General features: G+C 39.8%; 1 protein-coding gene across 1 annotated transcript in view; it reads left to right on the forward strand.

Annotated features, from left to right (window-relative positions):
- LOC149429352 (hexokinase-2-like) overlaps positions 1 to 17,611 on the forward strand; it is a 32,713-nt gene extending 15,102 nt beyond the window's left edge. The window contains exons 5-13 of the mRNA XM_089666511.1: positions 5,960 to 6,264; positions 7,448 to 7,596; positions 9,561 to 9,680; positions 10,579 to 10,674; positions 10,793 to 10,892; positions 11,001 to 11,184; positions 15,096 to 15,251; positions 16,315 to 16,548; positions 17,221 to 17,611. Coding sequence (XP_089522637.1) covers positions 5,960 to 6,264; positions 7,448 to 7,596; positions 9,561 to 9,680; positions 10,579 to 10,674; positions 10,793 to 10,892; positions 11,001 to 11,184; positions 15,096 to 15,251; positions 16,315 to 16,548; positions 17,221 to 17,371 — 1,495 coding nt within the window. The 3' untranslated portion in view covers positions 17,372 to 17,611. The remainder of the gene's footprint in view (positions 1 to 5,959; positions 6,265 to 7,447; positions 7,597 to 9,560; positions 9,681 to 10,578; positions 10,675 to 10,792; positions 10,893 to 11,000; positions 11,185 to 15,095; positions 15,252 to 16,314; positions 16,549 to 17,220) is intronic.
- Positions 17,612 to 21,768: the final 4,157 nt, after the last annotated feature.

Raw genomic sequence — 21,768 nt, forward strand, 5'->3', positions numbered from 1 at the left:
CAGTCAATTTTCCCCTTTTTTTTGTGGAACAAAACAATTGGACACAGCTGGACAAGCAGAACAATAACTTTTGTAAAATACATTGTCAGTTAAGTTGTTTTTACAGTGGCATATTTAGGCGGGTGTGGGGAGTGCAGTTTGCACTGTGTTGACTTTAAGGGGGTGCTATGGCCACTTTTTTTTTTTCCCATGTGTGGAACAGCGTGTTGTGCAACACCAAAAAAAAAAAAAAGTCAAAGTCAGCACTCGGTTCATCTGACAGTGGCAGTTCAGAGCCACCAGAATTAGTTGAAGATATATTCTGGTTCTCTTTTTATATCACTTCATTTTATTTTTCTTTGTTCCATATCCTTCCCCCATCTCCTCCCCCCGTTACATTTTCTTTCTTATTCTACTCTCTTCTACCCTCTCCTTTCCCCTAAATATGGTTACATACACTCAGTGGTGGTGGGTTTTATTTTTGTTTGTTCAACCTAGCGTTGACTGAGAGGAAAGAAAAGTCAGATTGCTTTACCAACACAAGTGATGTTGGTGCATCGACCTCCACCACTGTGCCTTTGTGTTTTTACAGGGGAACCGTTTCCTTCTGAATCTGCCAATATTGAATGTGGGTACAAGGCTTTACTCCTTTTCCCTCACATTTTATCCCCCTACGTCTGTCTCTACAACCTGCTTTATTCCTTTCCTGCCCATGCTTTTTATCCTTTCCTCCCACACTCTCATATATATATATATTTTTTTTCCTTTTTGCTTTTCCCTCTCTGCCCTTCCCCACTTTATCACCTGTAGGAGTGTTTTGTCATTCAGCTACTGATCTCCTGTAGATCAATACAACTGGATATGTCTGTAAAGGTTCTTATTTATTCAAGTGTACCTAGTAGGTAGTTACATTGAACTGAATGTTTTTTTCTGTAATGTTGAAGATGTTTCCTAGCTTACCAAGCCATTCCTTCAGGAAGATACTCCCCAGCATTTGAATTCACACTTAATCAAATCACCATAGAATGTGCAGATGTTAATTGTCCAAGATGGAAGGTGTGCAGTTGTAGAACACTGTTCTAGGTACATAATCCCATTGTTGTCAGCCTGAATAGGTGTTGGTGCTTTGATATACACAGCTAAGGCAGCACAGTGGCTAAATGGTTAGCACTTCCGCCTGGCAGTACTAGGGTCGTTGGTTCGAATCCCAACCATGACACCACCTGCCTGGAGTTTGCATGTTCTCTCTGTGTCTGCGTGAGTTTCCTCTGGGTACTCTGGTTTCCTCCCACACTCCAAAGACATGCTGGTAGGTGAATTGGATCCTGTCTAAATTGGCCTTAGTATGTGTATGTATGAATGTAAGTTAGGGACCTTGGATTGTACACCCCTTGAGGGTTAGGGACTGATGTGAATGCACAATATACAGTGGGGATCGAAAGTTTGGGCACCCCAGCTAAAAAGTTGTATTAATGTGCATAAAGAAGCCAAGGAAAGATGGAAAAATCTCCAAAAGGCATCAAATTACAGATTAGACATTCTTATAATATGTCAACAAAAGTTAGATTTTATTTCCATCATTTACGCTTTCAAAATAACAGAAAACAAATAAATGGCGTCTGCAAAAGTTTGGGCACCCTGCAGAGTTAATATCTTGTACTGCCCCCTTTGGCAAGTATCGCAGCTTGTAAACGCTTTTTGTAGCCAGCCAAGAGTCTTTCAATTCTTGTTTGAGGTATCTTTGCCCATTCTTCCTTACAAAAGTCTTCCAGTTTTTTGAGATTTCTGGGCTGTCTGTCACGCACTGCTCTTTTAAGGTCTATCCATAGATTTTCAATTATGTTGAGGTCAGGAGATTGTGAAGGCCATGGCAAAACCTTCAGTTTACGCCTCTTGATGTAATCCCCCGTGGATTTCGAGGTGTGTTTAGGATCATTATCCATTTGTAGAAGCATCCTCTCTTTAACTTCAGCTTTTTCACAGATGGCATCAAGTTACCATCCAAAATTTGCTGAAATTTTATTGAATCCACTTTTCCTTCTACTCGTGAGATGTTCCCTGTGCCACTGGCTGCAACACAACCCCAAAGCATGATTGATCCAACCCCATGCTTAACAGTTGGAAAGAGGTTCTTTTCATTAAATTCTGTGCCCCTTCTTCTCCAAACGTACCTTTGCTCATTCCGGCCAAAAAGTTCAATTTTAACCTCATTGGTCCACAGAACTTGTTTCCAAAATGCATCAGGCTTGTCTATATGTTCATTTGCAAAGTTCAAACGATGATTTTTGTGGTGGGGACGTAGAAGAGGTTTTCTTCTGATGTCTCTTCCATGAAGACCATATTTGTACAAGTATCTTTTTATAGTGGAATAGTGTACCACAACTCCAGTGTCTGCCAGATCTTTCTGGAGGGATCGTGCAGTCAAACGTGGGTTTTGAATTGTTTTTCTCACAATCCTGCGAGCTGTTCTGTCTGATATTTTTCTTGGTCTTCCAGATCTTGCTTTAACTTCCACTGTTCCTGATGACTGCCATTTCCTAATTACATTCCGAACAGAGGATATTGACATCTGAAAACGCTTTGCTATCTTCTTATAGCCTTCTCCAGCTTTGTGAGCGTCAACTATTTTCAGTTTCAGTTTTCTAGACAACTGCTTAGAAGAACCCATGGTGCTGATTGTTGGGGCAAGGTCAGATGAGTCTGGGCATTTAAAACCTTTGAGATTGACATCACCTGGTCTTCCCAGACGATGATTGAGAACAATCCATGACACTGGCAGGTCTCAGTTTGGCAAAGGGGGCAGTGCATGCTATAAATTCTGCAGGGTGCCCAAACTTTTGCAGATGCCATTTTTTTGTTTTCTGTTATTTTGAAAGTGTAAATGATGGAAATAAAATCTAACTTTTGTTGACATATTATAAGAATGTCTAATCTGTAATTTGATGCCTTTTGGAGATTTTTTCATCTTTCCTTGGCTTCTTTATGCACATTAATACAAATTTTTAGCTGGGGTGCCCAAACTTTCGATCCCCACTGTATATGTAAAAGTGCTGCGTAAATTGACAGCGCTATATAATTACCTGAAATAAATAAAGGTGTTAATTGTCAAATCGCCAGGGTGGAGGTTATCTTGGGTTGTGTAAGGGGTGGGCTGGGATTTAGGGATTATTATTCAGGATTTTTTATAGCACCAACAGTTTTCTCAGCACTTTAGAACATGAGGGCAGACCGTACAGTTACAATACAACTGAATACAGTAGGAGTCAGAGGACCCTGCTCATTGGAGCATACAATCTAAAAGGGAGGGTCAAGTGATACAAAAGGTGATAATTCTGGGAGATGAGCTGATGGAGAAAGTTAAAAGTACAGTTGTTAGGATGGAATAACTAAGTAATGGTCTGGCACTTCACATACATTAATGTATATTGTACCAATAGCTGAATTCCACCAAAATGTGCCAAAATCAATTCTTCTGGTGCTTAATAAATATCTTTGCGGAACTCCTCTGTGTTCCAGCACCATGTGTCAATAATATTACACTCGCCAATCATCCATGACCCCTTACTTAAAAGGACACTTGCGCTTTGTATCACCAGGATTTTTGGTCTCAGTGGATTTTTTTCTCTATATTCTCCCCATTTATTTCGCAATTCCAAATCAACTTAAGTCAAAATAAAAGATTCTCATGGTTTAGTATATGTATTGACGTCACTTCCATTTCTGGCAATTTGAACGCACGTCGGCTCTGGGGGGAGGAGGAGTGGTGGTGGTGCAGTATAGCTGAGTGTATTTGTTCCGAGGAGTCGATCTTCCAGATTGTAGCTATCTGGCTTTGCCATCCTCAACCTGGCTTTTAAGGTGCAATACCTGGATGCTGCTTGACTGGACATTGCATGGGTAGTCTAGAAGTGACCTTCAAGCACTGGGTTCAGTGTAAGGTGCTTTCTGGACCATGTACTGGTAACAAATTAATCCCAAGTACTTTCCAGGTCTTGAACTGATGGCATTGCCTCAACCCTTACTGTGCTGTGAAGGTTGCTGGGCACTTTTTTTTTTTTTTTTAATTTCCTGTTTTTTTGCCATGGAAGGTGTTAATAATGTTGGACTAAGTGCTGACATCCTATGCTGAGTGAAGTGTTGTGCACAATGCCATTTCCCACCCTGCAGTACCAAGGAAGCATCTCGCCACTTCTGCTCCTGCTTGTAGAAGAGCCATGTGGATTTATGACTCAAAGTTCATGCCTGCTGCCCACCTACAGTGACACCTCTCACCTCATCTACTGCCAGATGTCTGGGTTTTATGAGTACTCAAGGCCCTGCCTCATGCCCTGTGATTACTTGCCTTACTGCTGCATGGTTGAAATATGTCTGGTTCTAGACACAGAGGGGACAATACTCGCACTCAAGGCTGCTGGGGCTTGTCATATGTCCTTTTGAAGGTACCAATGCACCAAATGGGGATAGCAGTGGATGTTCTGGTGCCTCTGATATCTATATGCCTTCCTCTCTTCATCTGCTTTTATGACAATTTCCCTTGCTCAGGATTACCCCAGGTGAATGTACTTTGCCAACCTGGTAAGGCTTCTAACTGTTGCTCCATGGGCCCTAACAGATTGAATACTCCATCTATGTATAATGGGGCTTCCTGTGCATGCAGGTTAGGCTAGAGTATGATTCTCAACACCATAACATCTGGATTATTCATTGCTATTTTTAGTTAAGAATGGTAACCTTCCATCCCTTACACAAAACCTTGTATTGGGAGCTCCCATATACCTTCCCCCATTTTTTTCATTGTAACTCCATGGAATCAAGCTTTGGTTCTCTCTGCTGTTTAGGAGCCACCTTTTTGTATGTGTTGGAATTATTTATACTTTCACCCTACAGGGTTTCTTTCCTGGTAGCCATGTAAGATAAGCATCTGACTTGAAAGCCTTTCCATGCTTGGAACTCTTGGACATTTAATGGTATCAGGCAAATTGAGACCTAGGCCTTTCTTCTGACCTAGGGCAGTCTCTGATCCCCTCTTCAAGCAGGACACAATTATTCTGTCCCTCTTTGGCTTCAGTTCTCTGACAGGATCTTTTCTTCCTTGTTTGGCTACTGACTCTGACTACAGCAATTAACTTTTTTTTGTGGCCATCCCAGATGGGACACTGTAGGGTGATTTTTTTTTTTTTTTCCTTTTTGAGATTCTTGTTACACCACTCTGGGTGCGTTATGTAAACCAGCTTCCAAACTTGTTGTCAAGAGGATTGTGTTTTCTCCTTCCCCTTTGATACTTGACTGGTTAAGTGTCCTTGATATTTCTGGTATAAAACATCGGTTTTACTATGTTAACTATTCTTCCCATCCCCCAGTCAGACTGCTTTTTGATGTTCCAAGGTCTTGGAGTCCATTTAGGGATATGGTTTCTCCCCTTTTCGGTTGGTTTTGTGTTTTTCTTTCTGTATCATGCTGTTGGTACTGCTTTGCTACTAAAGTGGGGGACATGCTAATAGTGAGAGGGGGTTATCTTTGTCTGGACATTTATTTATTTATTTTTCATTTTGTATTTTTTTCTTGTCAGTATACAATACTCCTATAGGCAGCAGTATAACATGGAGGTTAAGACTTACTGTGTACCTGAATGGACTCCAAGAAAACTGTTTTGACAGTACAACATTCCTCTGGGATTTGTTTTTCCTCTCCTGGTGTCCAAGGAATTAAGCATAAGTAGAAAAAGTTCTAACTTTTCCCTGTTCTTTCCAACACTATAACAATGACTTGCAGTTGGAAAAATTGCACACAGTCTTTAATACCTATCTAAGGAGGCATGTTACATGCTACCCTTTTATTAATTTTTTTAGAAAAAGTACAACTTTGAGTGGTCACTTTTTTTTCCCCTTGATACTGATTGGCATTATCATAATTATAGGTCTTATTGCTACACAATTAAACTAGTGATCTCTACACAATTATTTCTCTGTATATCTTTCAGATTTGGTGAACACCTCAATGAAGCTTTGAGAGAGCTTGCTCCAGGATGTCAAGTTAAGTTTTTGGTTTCTGAGGATGGAAGCGGAAAGGGCACTGCCATAGTAACAGCTGTAGCTCAAAGGCTTGCAACCCAGAGAAAGCACATTGATGAAATCTTAGCCCCTTTTCTTATGTCCGAAGCAAAGCTAAAGGAGGTTCAAGGCCGTATGCGTAATGAAATGGAGATTGGTCTACATAGGCAGACACAGCCTGGAGCTACTGTGAAGATGCTTCCCACCTATGTACGCGCTACGCCAGATGGAACAGGTAACTGTCAAATATTGATCAATCTCCACAAAATCATGTATAATGAGCTTTGTTTTCATGGGAGACAAATTAGTCAATCTATCCTCAAAGCTAAAAATTGATGAGAAATTATAGGTTATGGATTCTAAACCTGCTATGATTGGACCAGCCTACGTAAAGCTGAGTGACATTCCATGAATTAAATGCCTTTTTTCCCCCAGACAACCTAGAAGCTAGTTAATTGTAAACCCAAAACCTATTCAGTATGTTTGACATTTATGTTTCACTGTAAACCATTTTCTTCAGCAATTCCTATTTGTAAATCTGTTAAGTTTCCTACCTGGTGATCTTGCCAGTAGCAACATTTCCTGTTTCAGGCTGATGGGCCTAAACCATTCCCTACAAAAGTAACAGCAACCTTTACGGCTTGCTGTGCACACTCCTGCAGTAGGTCCTCGGGTTACCCATTTTCAGACTTGATAGAAAACTCCATGACTAACTGAACTTGTTTGGCTTACAGTGTTGCTGTTCATTGAGAGGCAGTGGCTTAGCAATTCAACAGGAAGTATTGTCCCTGGCAGGAACATCCGATAAGAAATTTCTGCAACAGATTCACAAACAACTTTACACAGCAAGAGGCAATACTAAACATAAATATATATATATATATATATATATATATATATATATATATATATAAAAATCCGTTTTCCATTCCTGTAATTTTTTTTTTTTTGTGTGTTTATTGGTGGCTGACACTGGGTAACCTTGCTTTAAAAACAAACCAAAAAAAGAGGCTGCCATTGCTGAACTCTGACATTGGCTATGAATAATTCTGCTTGGCAACATGTATTAATACAAACGTTCATATTTTTAATAAGTTACTACTGTCCAGTCTGACCTTAACGGGAGGTTAGCAGCTATGGTAATTCATGATTTATGTGCCATGAAAAAATCTTTGGCTTCTGTGGAATTTACTACCTACTCATTAAGTGGTGTTTTAAATGGCAGCTTTGTTGTGCTTCATGAATATCCACTTAGTTTTTATTAGTCAAAAGTGGTGCTGCTGTGGCAATGTTGTTATTTTGGCGCGACAAAGGTTGGTTACATTACATGGGCTGATGCCATTTTTAAACAGAGGATGATTTTTTTTTCTTATGCTGGGCTCTGCTTGAGATAATGAATTTAATTTTTCCTATTACAGAAGTTGGAGAATTCATTGCTCTGGATTTAGGTGGTACCAATTTCAGAGTTTTGTGTGTAAATGTGGGCTTGAAAAATGAGGGTGGCGTACAGATGAAAAGCAAGACCTTTACCTTGCCTACTGAAGTGATTCAAGGGACTGGAGAAGGGGTATGTATCTCCCTCTTAAGAGCAATGATATTTTGAAATCTGTAATGTACAAATTTTAGACAGTGGTTGATTTAACCTAACATTCCCTTCCTTTTTGTGTTCTAGGATGTCCAAATTCTGCTAGAATATTCCAATATTTTATACAAATTTCTAAACTCCCACTTTGCACCATAAAATTGATTTAAAAAGCTAAATGGCAGCAAAACAAAAAAAGGCAACACATTAATGAATTGAATATAGTTTATAGTACAAATTTTGGATAGTACTAATTTTTGTAAGGCATGGTGATGTATATAGAAGTATTTGATTTTTTTTTTTTTTTTGGTTATTTATACAAGTAGAGCTGACATCAAGGAACAAAAGTTAATTAAACTGGGAGATCTGAAAGTGAAGATATAGATATAGATACAGATCAGCAGAAGAAGTGTGCTATTTACAAGGACTCCAGGCAATAAAGCAGAGGTGTGAAATGAGCACCATTTGATCATGGCATTTTGTCCGTTATCTGTCTAGGAGCATATTTTTAAAATAGACAAAAAATACAGCTTGGCTAATGTCTCAGGAGCACATACATCTCTTGTCCTCATTTAGGGAACAATGTAATGTATTCAGTTTCTGAATTAATGTATATTCCTGGTCCTTCCTGTAACTGGGGTTGGTTTAGGAGTAGAGCAGGTTTACGTTGCAAAGTGGATTTTCACAGATTTTTAGTGAATGAGGTGAAGCTAAGTAAACTTTCATTTTGCAAAGGAGATCCAATGTGCATCTCTTTTTACTTGATTATTTGCAAGGTGAATTTTCACTTGGCTTCACCTCATTCACTCGAGTGAACATGTTCTATTCATTTATTATTCAACCCCATTTCACTTTAGAATAGTGACCCACCATGTTATATACTGAGGGCAATTCAGCAAAATTGTTCTGTCAATAGAAGGTCCTTCCTGCTGTTAATAATAAATTGTTGCAAATGTATTCGCTGATGAAATGGTTGCCTATTTTAAGTAATAAAAAGCCATGTGGTGAGAATGTATTTTTGAGATTGCTTTGTTCCAACATAACATTTCTTTAAAATTTTAAGCTTTCTGTAAATCAATGCACTGTTAAACTATTATAAATGTACGTACATCTCTGAAAAGCAAAGACAGTTGACACCATGAAATTGATAAAACTTTTATTATGGTATGCCATAACAGATGAGGATAAAATGTGACAAATCTTGCAAAAAAAAAAAAAAGAGTAAAATTTGTCCAATAAATTAGACTGGGCATTTTCAAGTAATTTGAATTGTCCTCCATTGACTCTGCAGACCTAAGCCACTACCAGTGGACATTGTTCTGGGCAGGAGACTCAATATCAACTGTTGTGTATGTTTAATTGGGTAAGATGGGGTCTGGTCACCTTTTTTGGAACAAGTTATTACAAACCTTTTTTATACACCTTGTCTGTGTAGTATGAAAATTCAATCTCATAAAACCAAGTATTGGTGCTGCAACCCATTCAATCGCTCAGCAGAGTTTACAGGTGCTCAATCCACAGTTGCTCGGCTGTAAATGATACTCCATTAAGATGATCTGCACAACCGCTATTGCTCTTAAAATATTGAATTTATTTTGAAAGCCACAGTGTACAATTACAAATACAGCAAGTTACACATACTTGCTGTATTTGTAATCGTACACTATGGCTTTCAAAGTAAATGCAAGATTTTAAGAGCAATAGCGGTTGTGCAGATCATCTTAATGGACTATAGTATGAAAATTGTCAACACAGTGAAGTCATCCATTTTGGGACCTATACCTACCTTTTTTAGCCTTTCTGTTTTGAGCTTGTGTCTCAGGGAAGTTTCCAGTCTTTTCTGTCCTATATATTAGGTCTGCTTATTTCATTACATTGATGCAGTGGAATTTGAAATAGTGTCATAAATATATGATTCATGACTGTGTTTTAATCTTGGATCTGTGCAGCTATTTGATCACATTGTGGACTGCATCACAGAATTTCAGAAAGACACTGGCCTTCAAGGAAAGAAACTACCTTTAGGCTTCACATTTTCCTTTCCCTGTAAGCAGACCAGCCTTGATCAGGTAAGATGCTTTTTGGAGGTACTGTCCATCTACTAATATGCACCATATTTAGCACATTCAGAAGTAGAATGTCATGATGTACCTTAAGAATTAAGCAATTACCTCTATGCAGTTTTATTACAAAAATGTAATAAAATAAAACCTAAACATTGGTTTTGAGCTTTTCCTAAAGGTTTCTGACAACCTTTTTGGTTCATTTTTAAATGGTTTATCAAAACCTATTGTTTCTATTCTTTGGAGGGTTGTGAGGGCAATAAAATGTTCTGAACTAGCTAAAGCAGGCCAATGACGAGTCGAAAACAAACAAAATGTTTTGTTGTTTGAAAAACAAAATGGCACATACGATTGGGCCATCATTTGTTTAGTTTTTCTAAACAAAATCCAGCATTTTGGATCAGGCACTTTCGTTTGAGACCTGAACATTGAGTGTCACTGCTGGCACACTAATGATGCGAAAAGTGAACAGCCAAGAATTTTTGTTGAGTGCTTGACTCATCTATGGCCTGCTCAAGTTCATTTAGAGTTGCTTAATCAGTTTTGAGTGGGTGTGCCCTTCAGAAATGCACACCATAATAACCGCAACACTTTCCTGACCCACACATAGGGGACTGCCATTGTCAATCCCCCTCTGAATGTGCTGGTTGTCTGTAGTGCACTGACCAACTAGACTCAATAAGCATTGAGTCGCTGACCAGCAAGAAGCATGCATATCTGTAAAATTGAAGTCTGACATCCCTTATTTTCATATTTTGTTTTAGTTAAGTGAAACAAAGTATTGAAGCAAGAGGATAGGCATGGCAGCCAGAAAACTAATATTTGCAGAATAGAAAATGGAAACCTCTGTGTCTTGGTCTGGAAAAAAATCATTTAAAGCTTTTGTATGGTGTTTCTTTTCCAGGGTATCCTAATTTCATGGACAAAGGGTTTCAGTGCATCTGGATGTGTAGGGGAAGATGTTGTCAGGCTTCTTAGGGAGGCAGCCAGTCGTAAAAACGTATGTACCCATGTATAGTACTTTCAATTTGTCTTCTTTGTGTATGAAATTCCATTCTGTAGTTAATGGTGAACCCCCCCCCCTTCTTCTTCTTTTTTTTTTTTTTTTTTTGGGGCAGAACCATGATTTCCGTGTGGTAGCATTGGTGAATGATACAGTGGGAACAATGATGTCCTGTGGATATGATGATACAGCCTGTGAGATTGGACTGATTGTTGGTAAGATGTGCTGTATATAAATTATATTTTAGCATAAGCCATCAAATTGAGTGAGTTTTTGTTGTGCACATTTGGATTTATTTGGCTGAGGTTTCTTGTCTTTTACAGGAACAGGAACTAATGCTTGTTATATGGAGGAAATGAGGAATGTGGAAGTGTTGGAAGGTGTCGAGGGACGGATGTGTATCAATATGGAGTGGGGGGCATTTGGAGACAATGGGTGCCTTGATGATATTACTACTTCCTTTGACAATGATGTGGATAAGTTCTCAATAAATCCTGGAAGACAAAGGTATGTTAAAATGGTGGTAGTACCTCTTTAGAGCATTTCTAATATCACCTTAAGCCTGTTGTTTTAGGTTTACATCAGTTAGTCAAAATGAGAAGAAATAATGTCCTATGAGCCGCACATCACTGCAAGACCCTGTGCATAGGTGTATGACAGCCTCAGCCTGGGCTCTGCCACCGGAGCCTAATTGTGACTAAGCTTGGGGGTCAGAGCGAAACACATTGGACCTGGATGGAGCCTGGGCTGAGGCAGTTATATACCAATGCACATGGTCTTGCAGTAATGTGTGGCTGATAGGACTTTCTTTCTTCTCATTTTGACACTTGGAGCTGAGACGAGCTCTGTCCATGCCTATGCTCTTAGCTATTTGTCTTAGAAGTGGACTCATTGGAGTCTTGAGTGGCATCCACTAACTCTGTATTGGTTCGTATAGACTGTGTTATAGTATTTTTATACATTAATACAGGGATTAATAATCAAAAACATCTACCACAAATTTTTGGTCCTTTTTTTAAACCTAGAAATGTCGAGAAATTATTTGAGAAATTTCTTGAAAACGGGACACTCGAGCATTCCTTTTATCAACATAGGCACAAAAGAATAGTTCATTACTTACTAGCAGTCCTGGACAGGGATGAGTGGATTGATTCAGAAATGATGCAGATTTATTTTTTGTGGAAATTAATACTGACAAGTTCAGTCTGCAGAGAATCCTACAATTCATGAATTGCCTGCGTTTTTGAACTACTGATTTATCACTCTTCAGACAGATCTGCATGTTAATATTTAACCAAATTAAACATTTGCATTTCAAAAATATTCCTTTTCTTCAGGAAGAGATCATTGAAGTCTCAAAAAATAAAGAAATAACAAGAAAAAAAGGAAGCGGGGGGCTGTCCACATGTCAGCAAGGTTCTGTGCTCCTGTTTACTGGTTAACAATTTGCCTGTCCTTAAAACAGGTTTTATGTAGAAACAGATATACTTTGCTTGCCTAACTCTGATCTTCCAGCAAAGAGGTTGTTTGCTTGAAAACGTGAACTCCCTTACCCTAGATTCACACCTAAGCGGTTTCAGCAGCGTTTTGCAGAAGCGCAGTACTGTCCATTTAACATAATTTCCTATGGGACACGTTCACATCTCCGCGTTTTCACCCAGTCCATTTTTTGGAAAGGGTCAAGAACGTTTTTGAATGCAAAAAGTTGTGTTTTAGGTTCTATAGACTTCAATGGAAATGCCGCATAAAAGTTTGTAGTGTGTTTTTGCTGCGTTTTTTGCATTTTAAATCTGCCTAGCAACAAGAAAAATAAAAAGCAACAAAAATGCATCACAAATACAAGTGCAAAACGCAACGCAGAAACGGGTCAAAGACAAACTGCATAGGTGTGAACCTAGCCTTAAGGTGGGTAGTAGGGCACGTTGGTGGATGATGCTGTGGAAGTATGGCAGATGATGATGGATGGTGTGTAGGGAAACTGGTACTGAGCAGCACTTCTAAAGAGTGGAGACAAACTCTGTGCAGAAGAAGGTGAAACAGGAGGGCGCTTCGAGTGCAGTATTCCAGGTCAAGTTTAATAAAAAGCGGTCAATGTGGTAGTAAAAACAGGCTCTAGTGTAATCCATCAGTATCAGCGCTCTGTCCTGTATGCGATGGAGCCGCTGTGTCAGCCAGCAGCTGCAGGGGGAGCTTGAGGAGAGGTGTTTAAAGATGGCCGCCGCTCTGTTCGGACTGTTGGAATGCATGGTGTCTGTGGAACGGAAGTGACGTGAGCATGGAGCGGTGACACGTTTCGCAGCATGAGCAGAGCTCCTTCAGGACCGATGTTTAGGCTTAGGGAGAGCCAGTTAAGTTAAATAGGGTAAAAAGAAATGGGAAAAGGGGCGGTCAGTAGGAAGGTACACGCCTCCCAAAGATCAAGCTGGATGTAAATACAGAACGGACTGTTTGGTGTGAAACAATAGGGGACTGGGAAACCAAGAAATAAAAAAACAAAAAGAGAAATAAAATGGAGGCAAAAAAGCGATGGAGCCGCTGTGCCAGCCAGCAGCTGCAGGGGGAGCTTGAGGAGAGATGTTTAAAGATGGCCGCCACTCTGTTCAGACTGTTGGAACGCACGCTGTCTGCGGGCCGGAAGTGACATGAGCATGCAGTGGTGACTCATTTCGGAGCATGAGCAGAGCTCCTTCTTCAAGAACGATGTCCAGGCTTAGGGACAGCCAGTTAAAGGCGGGAAAAGGGGCAGTCAGTAGGAAGGATGTAAATACAGAGCGGACTGTTTGGTGTGAAACAATAGGAGACTGGGAAACCAAGAAATAAAAAAACAAGAAGAGAAATAAAATGGAGGCAAAAAACGGAACTGTTTGTAAGAACTGAGTGGGGGTGTATAGCATATTGAAGAATAGTTAAAAACGGGATTTGAACATTATCTAAGAAGATATATAAAAATAATAAAAAGGATAATAAAATTATAATTACAACTGAGAGATGGGTAAGAGGGAAAAGAAGGGGGGGGGGGGGGAAATTGAGTGTGCAGACGGGTATCTGCTGTGGTGTGACAATGATACACATAGGTAACCTGGACACATTAGAAAATAAAAATTATAGTCAAGAGGTTACAGCATAATCATGGCACATAAGTACAGTCTAAACAAAAGATGACTACATAAACGCATGCATGTAGCCGCAGGCAGAGAGGAAACAATATGTGTATGTGCATAGATGCATGCACACAAAAGCACGCACGTATATGCAAAAACAAGTGCACAACCCCATACAAACATGCATTCACTTGCATTAGCACACACAGGCATAATGCCCAGCACAAAACAAATTGTACGGTACTATAGGATGGTATGGGTTTCAAGGTCCTCATTCAGACCAAGAGATAGTACATCTAATGTGTAAATCCAGGTCTCCCTATGGCATAAGAGTTGGAATCTCAACTCTCAGGACATCAGTGGGCATGGCTTCAATTACCCAGACTCTTAGACCCTTAGTGGATTTAATATGTTGTTCTGAGAAGTGTCGGGGGACACTGTTCTGGTCAATGCCTTCTTCAAGACGGCGGCAGTGTCCACCAAACTGTACGAATGTTCTTCCTACATAATAAAGACCACAAGGACAAGCCAAACAATATAACACAAACTCAGAATAACGTGTAAAAGTCAGGGATCTTATGTTTTTTTACCTTTTTAATGTCTTTTTGGCCTTGGTGGACAAATGGGCAGGTTAAAAAGAGTGATTTATTGCATCGGTACATGCCTGTATGGTTAGCACTTCCGCCTGGCAGTACTAGGGTCGTGGGTTCGAATCCTAGCCACGGCACCACCTGCGTGGAGTTTGCATGTTCTCCCTGTGCCTGCGTGGGTTTCCTCCGGGTACTCCGGTTTCCTCCTACACAAAGACATGCTGGTAGGTTAATTGGATCCTGTCTGAATTGTCCCTAGTATGTGTATGTATGAATGTGAGTTAGGGACCTTAGATTGTACACCCCTTGAGGGTTAGGGGCTGATGTGAATGTACAATATATATGTAAAGCGCTGCGTAAATTGACGGCGCTATATAAGTACCTGAAATAAATACTGGATAGTTTTAAGTGGCTGGAGCTTTGCTGTGTGTGAGACAGATATTGATGACTTTATCTAAAAGACAGCAGTTTGGGTATTCCAGTTGATAGATTCCCCACAAGAATCTGGAAGATATATCTGTCCACTAAATAGCACCTTTTCTTTATCATTTAAAACCTGATTACGATGTTGTTAGAAGAAAATTTTAAATGTTTCAATCTTCAAAATTCCTCCCAAGGTGTGTGTGGGTTTTTTTTTTCTTTTTTAATGCCTTTCAGAGCCATAGCTTTCCATACCATTGCTTTATTGCAATGAATGTGACAGCGTGTCACCTCTTATTGTCTCCAGATATGAGAAGATGATCAGTGGAATGTACCTGGGAGAGATTGTACGCCAGGTCTTAATTTTACTTACAAAGGATGGAATTTTATTCCGTGGCAACATTTCAGAACAGTTGAATACTAGAGGCCTATTTCCTACAAAGTATTTATCTCAGATTGAAAGGTAAGAGATTTTTTTTTTACTGTATTTAGCTGCATTAAATTTAGATAGTCTTTCTGACTGTACTGATCTGAAAGAAAATGTTCATTGCTATTTCTGGGCAGTTATAGAAATGTAACAAGCCATTTGGGGGTTTTCGATAGGAAGGGAGGTCCCTGATGGGCATGAAATCATGCCACTGTGCATAGTAAAAGCTCAGACTATGAGCTGTTATGCTAATTAGAGGCTGTAAAGTGGGTGCATAATTTAAATAGTGGTTAACCTTGTAAGGGCTTCATTACTGTTGCTACCTTTTGTACCCGCTGTTCCTGTTTCACTTTTCATTCTATGAAATTTCTAAATCTGGCATGACCACTAAATATACTTTCTGTGATCTTGGTACTAAATTTGAAAGTGCCATTTTTGAGACTGTTGAATGAATCAGAGTTGTTAGCATTTTTTAAAATCAAACACATGAACATATTAACCAATGGTTTGGGACATTTGAAGGTCCCTTTTAATTAGACATGCTTGTTCAGAAGTTTTTTTGTTTTTTGTTTTTTTTTTAAGTTTGGTCCCCAAGGCCTAATCTGTAGAAACGATGGTGCTCATATGCCGTACCAATGATGGCCAACAAGCCTGACACAAGTGTACATAGTTTTAAATGAATGGCTCTATATTAGACTGTACACCAGTGGTTCTTAATGCACAGTTGGCCAAGAGGTGAAAAGAAAATTATTTGTGTAGCTTGACTCAGTTTTTTAACAAGATGAATAAACTTCTCCATGCTTTTTGAATTTGTGATAAAATTTGGACATGCGGTTACCTTTTGATTTTTAAGTGGGCTCTTCTGCGCTCTCATGGGTATAGTGAAGGCCCACCTCACCAAAAGCTGTCAGGTTATCCTTTTTCTAACAGATTTCCTTTGTGAGCATCTAGTAGTTCTTCTAACTCAGCTCTGTGAATAGACAAGAAAAAGCAGGACCTGGAGGAGGATGGGGCTGGAGCTTATGTGCCAAATACACAATATTGCATTGTATTTACAGAGATTATATACAAATTATACACCAGTTGTATCTGCTTCCAGTGACAGTCTGGGACTCCTGCAGGTGCGATCCATTCTAACAAAACTAGGTCTGAAGAGCACATGTGATGATACGGTTATAGTGAAGGAGGTGTGCACTGTAGTGTCAATGAGAGCAGCTCAACTGTGTGCTGCCGGAATTGCCGCTGTTGTTGAGAAGATGAGAGAAAATCGGGGCCTTGATCATCTGAAAATCACTGTAGGTGTGGATGGAACGTTGTATAAGCTGCACCCCCAGTAAGTGAACTTCTATGATTTGTGAAATGTGATATTATTGCTTTTGATTCTATGCTGTGTTTGTGAGGAATGTCATACAGGATAGGACAATGGGTGGTGGCAATATTTGAACGCTATGTATAGATTTGCTAGTAAAATTTTAAAATTTTTGCATCTTTTATATAACATAAATGGTATGTCCACGTTTAGCCTAGTTAAGGTAATCCACACAACCCTACATTTAAATTTGAGATGTGTGTTAGTGAGTAGGATAACTCATGAGTGTCCACTGTGGCTTGGAAACTGCAGTGGTAAGAGATTACTCAAAGCTCCAGGGTGTTCAACTCGTACACCCCCCCCCCCCAGCAACTATCATGAAACCAGACAAGGCAATCTCTGTACAGAGGCTGTATTCTAAGCACTGTACCAATGGATGGATAAAGATCCCATGCAATGGCTGTTCTAGGGTTGGGATCTAGGGTGCAGAAATGTCACCTCTGGTGACCCCAGTGATAAAATGAGTTTGGCATATTATTTCATTTTAGTATTGACATAACACTGAAATCTTAGTTGACTTGGTCTAAAATATCAAATTTTGTGAATTTCCTGATTCCTTGATTTTTTTTTTTTTTTTTTCCTGCTTTGCACACTCCCCTCCAATATGGCTATGTTATGACAATACCTTTTTTGCAGCTTTGCTGGTGTTCTTCAGAAGACAGTGAAAATTTTGGCCCCTCAGTGTGATGTTTCTTTCCACCTATCTGAAGATGGTTCTGGTAAAGGGGCAGGCCTAATTACTGCTGTTGCCTGCCGTGTTGCTGATGCTGAGCCACGGGCAGCTTAAACAAAAAAGGAAAGTAACAAAAATAAGACCCTTTAGGAAAAGAGGAATGGGAGGCTCTCAGTAGTGTTGTTTCATCCTAGGTTACTAATGCAGAGCCACAGACTGTTTATTTTTTTTTTTTAAAATTGCATTATATGAATATTTGTCTTGCAGAACTTTTTACTTCCAATGTTAAATAACTTTATAAATGTTCTATTTATATGGAATATTGTGTAAAAAAAATAAATATTTTTGAATAGAGCTGGTGTTTGTGGAATACATGCAAATGGTTATGTAGAGATGTGTCCGCTAAGCCCGGTCTTGTGTTTACTGTCTAGCAGGACCTCTTTCAAGATTCTGTGCTCAGGAGTTCTGTCTCACATTATATGTCAGACTGTTAACATACTGTTCTCTGAAGCTTACTTGAGTGTGATATAGAAAGCTTAGTCGGTTGATTAGCTGGCCGGCCAATATCTGAGTTTTTCATCAGGGGTTGAACCAAGCTTTAACAGAAGGGATGATCCCAGTTCTTCTGAAAAAGTTATTTGGCTAGAATATGTCTCTTGCTAGCAGGCAATGTTCACAGCCACTTGACTGGAACCCAGGCCTAGAAGTCTTGGCCCTCTGGCAGGCTGTGTGTGTGGAGTTGCAAGTGAATCTGAAGCCGCAGTCAGAAAACTGAAATGGAGTCTCACTCAAAGCTCACACTTCACAAAGGAAGTTGTGTTCTCCTGCAGTTGAACCGCCACCCAAAGACTTTCAGCAAGAAAACCTGTACGAGCCTGCAATTTCGATATTCCACTTTTGAATTCTCAAAGTTGTGCAGTAAGGTATTTCAAAAGATACCCAAGGACTCAACCTGCAATAATGGAAACCTTGAAATGAGCTAAAAACACTGCGTTCCTGACTGTGTCTAGCTTTGTGTCTACTTTGAGTCACCAACCAAAAATAGATTTTGCAGCAATTGTTTGAAATTCCTTATCTCGGTCAAGGCTAATGACTTGGGAAGCTTTGAAGCAAAGGTATATACAACTAACTGGAGAAAATATAGATGTTTTTATCCTATTTCACCTTTTTCTATCCTTTCTAAAGAAATTTTTAATGTAGGTCTGCTTTAGCTTAAAACAACTGTGACAAAACTGTTACAGCAATATGCAGGGTTTCATTGTAAATCATCACTTAAAGTGATTGTTCCCTGGCACCAATATTTTCTCAGTGAATTGTATGGCACGCACATACACATCGGGAAAGACAAGGTGAAATTGACACTCCTGCTATGTGTACTAATTCCAAGGAAGTATTGGATTTTCAATTGCTGCATTGATTTTCAGCTCAATGACTAACGTTATTGACATAGAAATCTTAACATGTTTTAACCTGTTTACCTTTCAGTTTGGTAAATTAGAAGATTATTTTTCCATGTATAGGATGGCATCACCTGGGCTTACACATCACTGGATAAGTCATACAGTTAAGTAACGAGCAATTTCAGAGGGAGAACAGCAATGACAACCTGCATATTCCTTTCATCCCTTTGCTCAGTACAGATCCCCCAGTGATTGACAATCCACTGAAAATCTAGGGCTACATAGGCAATTTTTAATCTGAGATTTAAAAAATCTTAGTGTTGTAGTGTTACTACCTATTGAGCAACTTTTCAAATGTTAGTCTTGTGAGATTAAAATAGTATTCAGTTCAAAGCAAATTTTTTTTTTTTTTTTTTTTTTTTATTGGAGTTTGCCAATCCTTAAATGTGGTGTCTGAATAAGGTTCCCTATTAGGCATTTTTTTTCTTCCTGTATTTATACCTGGTGATTTGGTCAGTAACACTCTTTCGCTGGCCACTTGTTGAATTTCAATCCCTGTGTGGTCCTGTTCCAACCCCCAACAAACTAAAAATCCCAGCCCACTTGCCAGAATGCAATAAACTGAATTGACCCTAACCGTTCACATTAAAAACAAGGAGTTTAGTTTGCACACATTTGCAAATATATTCGCAAGCTGCAGCGGCCATGTCCATGGCACCACAGTGTACTGCAGTCCTAACTCTATCATTTTGAGAGTCTCCTGAGTTGGAGCACATACAGTATATAATAATGGATAAATTAAGGGCAGGTATGCCTGGAGAGAGCCCACCCCTCCTTAAAGGTATAGGAATGCATGGGACCCTCAGCAATAGCACAATGGCAGCGAAGGTATCCAGTGCATCCCCTCACCAATTCACCAACAGTACAAACGAATGGCAACCACCTCAACCTATAATTGGCCTTTGCAGCAAGGAGCACATGGAAGGGCAATGCATGTAAAAAAAACAAACAACTAAAATTCCCAGCTCACTTGCCAGCCAGCTTGTAATAAACAGAATTGAACATGTCTAACAGTTCACATTAATCGACGCTTGCCAAATGGGATTTTTGGAAAAACTGTTTGAATAGCAGCTGCTATCAGAATGCAATGTCTCAAAGGGGAAAATACCTCCATCCTCATTTTTGGGCAGCATTCAGGAGTCTCTATTTTGGATGGAAGAGCCACGGAGACAACTTTTGGGTACCAGCATTGTCAATCTCGGGAGAGGGTAGTGTTCAACTAACAAACTTGGAGGGGCTTGACTAACAAATTGTAAAGCTAAACTCCAGCTAACACTTTATAAGCAGATGCAGCGACCGTTTTTTTCCATTTGGAATAAAAGTTTTTTTTACATAAATTAATAAGAGCTGGCCATTGTAAGCACCCTTGTCAAATGCTTTGTCTCAACCATCTAAGTTCCACTTTTACTGAAGAGCTTGGTTAGTTAAAGGAAATTGAAAGTAACAAAAATACTTGTTAGATCACCAGGTGAAAAAAGAAGAGGCTAAAAAGAAAACTGATGCAGCCACGTCATCTAAGAATTGTTAGCTGTAATATGTTGCACGGTTTTGTTTTTTTGTTTTCTTTGGGGGGGGGTACTATGTATTATGAGTATATTTGAATAGGATCTGTTAAAGAATCTCCTAAGAGAGGCTGTTGAGCAAATATCATACTCTTTTCGACTGAAGTACTGTATTGAAGGAGATTTAAGTATATGTAGACTGGATCACTAAAACCTCATATATTTTAATATTTCCAAGATCTTTAACTGCTTTTATATGCAGTGGCCAGGTGAGACGAGCACCATTCTGTGTGGACGTACCCATATGTACCTCAGTATGTGGCCACACAGCGGTGTGCTCCCAGGGTGCTTGTGTCCCTTTTGACACAGTGCATCTCCGTTTGGCAGATGGGCTCTGTGATTGGCCCATCTGATCACATGATGGCTGTGTCCAATCACAGCCATCATGTAATGTAAACACAGATTGGTGTTTACTTGATTTGGCTCTGCTTCCCTTCACACAGCCAGTGTGAGGAGAAAAAGAGCCCATCTGTGCCTGCCATCTGGAGATTAGTGAGTTTCACAGCATTTATACAGCCTAAGAGGCTGTTTGCGCGAAATATTCTCATACTCCTTTTGACTGAAGTATTGAAGGAGATTTAGCCAAGATCTTTAACCACTTTTATATGCAGTGGTGGGTGGGATAAGCGCCGTTCTGAGTGGACGTACTCTTATGTCCCTCAGAATGTAGATGTGTGCGCAGCCACGCGTTCTGGGGTTGCCCATGTCCCTTGGACACAGCACATCCCCAACTGGAAGAAGGGCTCTGTGATTGGCACATCTGATCACATGATGGCTGTGTCCAATCACAGCCATCATGTATTGTAAACACGGATCAATGTTTACTTGATCAGCTCTGCTTCCCCTTGCACAGAGCTAGTGAGAGGAGGAGAGTGAATCTGTGCCTGCCAGCTGGGTATCAGTGAGTTATACAGCATTTTTACTGCTTTTAACACACTGATCAGCCAGCCAACATCCCTAGTGTGCACCAACATCTGTCAGGGTGTCCCATCAACATCTGTAAGTGTGTACAAGTGTCCAATCAACATCTGTCCGTGTACCAGTGCACGACATATGTCCCATTTCAACATCTGTCAATGTCTAGTGGATCATCAACATCTGTCAGTGTCTGTAGTGGACTGTCAGTATTCTAGTGCATCAACATCTGCCATAGTGTCCCAGTGGATCATAAACATATTTTAGTGTCCTAGTGCACAGTCAGCATCTGTTATATCACCAGGGAACCATCAACATCTCTCACTATGTCCCAGTGCACCAACACCTATCATAATGGCAGTGTAGCAATAAACATCCAGACACCATACCTAAAAAAAAAAAAAAAAAAAAAAAAACACCTCCAAGGAGGAGTTCCACATACTGAGTATGATGGACAAGTTTAGCGGGAGAACTCTGTCTTACTGAGTATGAGCCAGTTGAAAGCAACAAGTCAGCAGTGGATTCTGAGGAGGAGAGTCCCAACAAATAGATTCAGGTGATCTGAGGAGGAGAA

This window comes from Staurois parvus, unplaced genomic scaffold (assembly GCF_062004578.1).
Source record: "Staurois parvus isolate SC_StPar_1 unplaced genomic scaffold, SC_StPar_1.0 ptg002748l, whole genome shotgun sequence".
Lineage (NCBI taxonomy): Eukaryota > Metazoa > Chordata > Amphibia > Anura > Ranidae > Staurois > Staurois parvus.